We start from the raw sequence: 2892 nt of genomic DNA on the forward strand, positions 1-2892 counted from the left end.
CTATGATACATTCAAGATAAATGATACAATTTATTACTTGCCCATAAGCTAAAACACAGCCTGCTTAATACCGTTCCTTAAATTCCACCTCTATACTACAATATACTTGAGGTCCACGCAAAAAAGTAGCTACCTTTTATATAGGAAATGGATGATTAAGTCTTTGGTGTTGTAAAAGCAACTTCATTTAAACATAACCACCCCCACCACCAAAAAAAAAGAAGAGGGAAAAAAGAGTAAAGAAAATAATAAGGGAAAAACCCAAGACACACTTCCTAGGGGGAAAAAAACAACAACAAAAAAACAAAAAAAACCCCATCATGTAATTTTTGTCCTTGATGGAATGTATTAAATAAGCAAACACCACCAACAAGCAAAACAAGTACTACAATGTAAAAATATTAAAAAAAGAAAACCCTCTCACATGCATAAATGAAAGATTGCACACAAAGAACTCACATAATAGAGGTCCAGTTTAAAATGAGAAAGGAGACCAGAAACAGAAGGAAGGTGGAGTAACAAAGTAGACGGAGAAGGGGAATGGAAAAGAAGGAGGAAATGGGGAAGTAAAAAAAGGAAAAAATAAACAAGGAAAAGAGAGAAGAAAGTTGAGAGGAGAGAGATTTATCTTGAGGGAAAGCCATGTGCCCTGTCTGGGACCAAATGACAAAGCTGCATACAACCAGAAATTATAGCCTAGACACTATTCAGAAGGCTTACATGAGGCTTTTGAAAAGAATGTAAATTTTATATTTGGATTTACGAGCAGATAAGTTCTCTCAATACTGGGTTCTGTGACTTTGTGAACACAAAAAGTCTGATCTCAACATGCAGGATATCACATGCTTCAAAACCTTTTATATTTTCCATAGATGCAGCTGTCTGCTCAGGACTTTCTTCACAGCCTCTTTCACCTCTTTATTCCTCAAGCTGTAGATGATGGGGTTCAACATTGGGGTTACCACTCCATAAGACAGTACAATGATCTCATCAGATGCTTTTGTGTCCTTTGACTTGGGCTTCATGTACATAAAAAGGGCTGAGCCATAGAATAAGATAACCACAGTCAGGTGGGCAGAACAGGTAGAAAAAGCTTTCTTTTTCCCTTCAGTAGAATTAATTCTCAGGATGGAAGAGAGGATAAAAACATAGGAAATAAAAATTAACAGCAGAGGAATCACCGATAAAACAGTAGTTGCCACTGTCAGGATAAGCACATTCATGGAAATGTCTGCACATATGAGTTTGAGAAGGGCCAGGATCTCACAGGTAAGATGGTCAATGACATTATTCCCACAGAAAGGCAACATCATTGTCATGACTGTTTGCACTATGGAGTTCAGACAGCCTATGATCCAGGACCAAGCAGCCATGTGCACATAAAGCACCCTGTGCATGATGATGGGGTACCTCAGCGGGTTGCAGATGGCCACATATCGATCATAGGCCATCACAGCCAAGAGGATACACTCAGTGGAGGCCAACCCAAGGGAGAGAGCCATCTGCAGAGCACAGGCCATGAAGGAGATAGATTTTCTTCCAGACTTAAATAATATAAGCATCAGGGGAATGGATGATGATGTGTAGCAGATGTCCAAGAATGAGAGGTTCCCAAGGAAGAAGTACATGGGGGTGTGGAGGCGAGAATCCAGTATGATGATGACAAGGAGGAGGCTATTTCCCAGCAGGATTATCACATACATGATGAGGCAGAGCATGAACAGAAGAAGCTGGAGCTCTGGGTATCTGGAAAGTCCCACGAGAAAGAATTCGGTCACAGCTGAAGAATTCCCCATCTTCATATGTCCATGTCACATTCAAGGTTTAGAAAAGGGGAAGACTCAGGGAAATTTAAATGTCTGATGTAGATTTATCAAATAATTTTCTCTTCCAATTTTTTTTTTGTCCTTGGGAGGAGTTGTTGAGGAGAAAGTGAAAGAGGAATAGCTGTCTTACATTCAGAAACGGTCCCAGATGAGCGAGGATACTTTCTAATCCAGAGTGAATAAGAGAAAGCAAAGGCAGTAAATTCATCAAAAACAATCCATTACACTAAGCCTATCTTAATCCCCTTTCCTTCCACTTTTGCTATATCTTCCCACTGATGGTCTCAAGGAAGGATTGTTGGGAAGATTTGCTTCACAGTAATCCTTATTAGACCTTCCACAAATGACATCCTAACAGAGACATACAATCTAAGGAAAAGCAATGTGCTTGGTACACAACACAACTTCATGGATAGTCTCTAGCTCCTCCTTCAACCAAACTGTCACCCCTAAGTCCCTCTAATGTAGAAATTCTGAAGGCACTACTGATACCATTAATGCTCTGAAATGACCATGGTGAATTTCTTTTACTTCCCGGAAAATACTGCATACCCTCTTTTTTCGTTATGCTTTTGTGTATGCTGTTCTGTTATTCTGGAAGGGCCTCTCCCAAGTTAGATAGTATCTTTTCTAGCAAAGGTTGTTTGCTCCTAATCTAAATAGGGTCGTTATTATGTGTTGTCACAGAACCCAGTGCGTTCCATACTGCTAGTATTCCTCACTTACTCATTTATGCAACACATTCTATGTCACATGTACTATGATGTGTAATAAGGCACTCGTGAGTAGTGGATTTTCAAAATTGATGCTGAATCCAGAATGCTTATGATAGTATTTTATGCTTTTAAGAAACAAATAATGAGGTGTATAACATGTTCCAATGTGAAAAAGTTATGGAACACTTTGCAAAATATTTTCACAAACTACAATTGCCTTTTTACACAAAATTATTAGAGTAAAACTATGGTCAGTCCCAGTTATGAATGCATATGTAATGAATAAAAAGTGTATCCAAGTTACATACTAAGAATATGACATTTATTTTTATTAAAGCATGAAATTCTAA

At 38.5% G+C, this 2892-nt stretch overlaps 1 protein-coding gene across 1 annotated transcript; it reads right to left on the reverse strand.

The window, feature by feature from the left end:
* Positions 1-857: 857 nt before the first annotated feature.
* On the reverse strand, positions 858-2530 carry LOC115276658 (olfactory receptor 13D1-like). Its single transcript, XM_029920718.1, has 2 exons — positions 2512-2530; positions 858-1780 (listed from the first exon to the last, which is right to left on the reverse strand). The coding sequence occupies exons 1-2, from the start codon at positions 2528-2530 to the stop codon at positions 858-860; spliced, it is 942 nt and encodes a 313-aa protein (XP_029776578.1).
* Positions 2531-2892: the final 362 nt, after the last annotated feature.

The sequence above is a fragment of the Suricata suricatta genome, chromosome 13, assembly GCF_006229205.1.
Source record: "Suricata suricatta isolate VVHF042 chromosome 13, meerkat_22Aug2017_6uvM2_HiC, whole genome shotgun sequence".
Taxonomy (NCBI): domain Eukaryota; kingdom Metazoa; phylum Chordata; class Mammalia; order Carnivora; family Herpestidae; genus Suricata; species Suricata suricatta.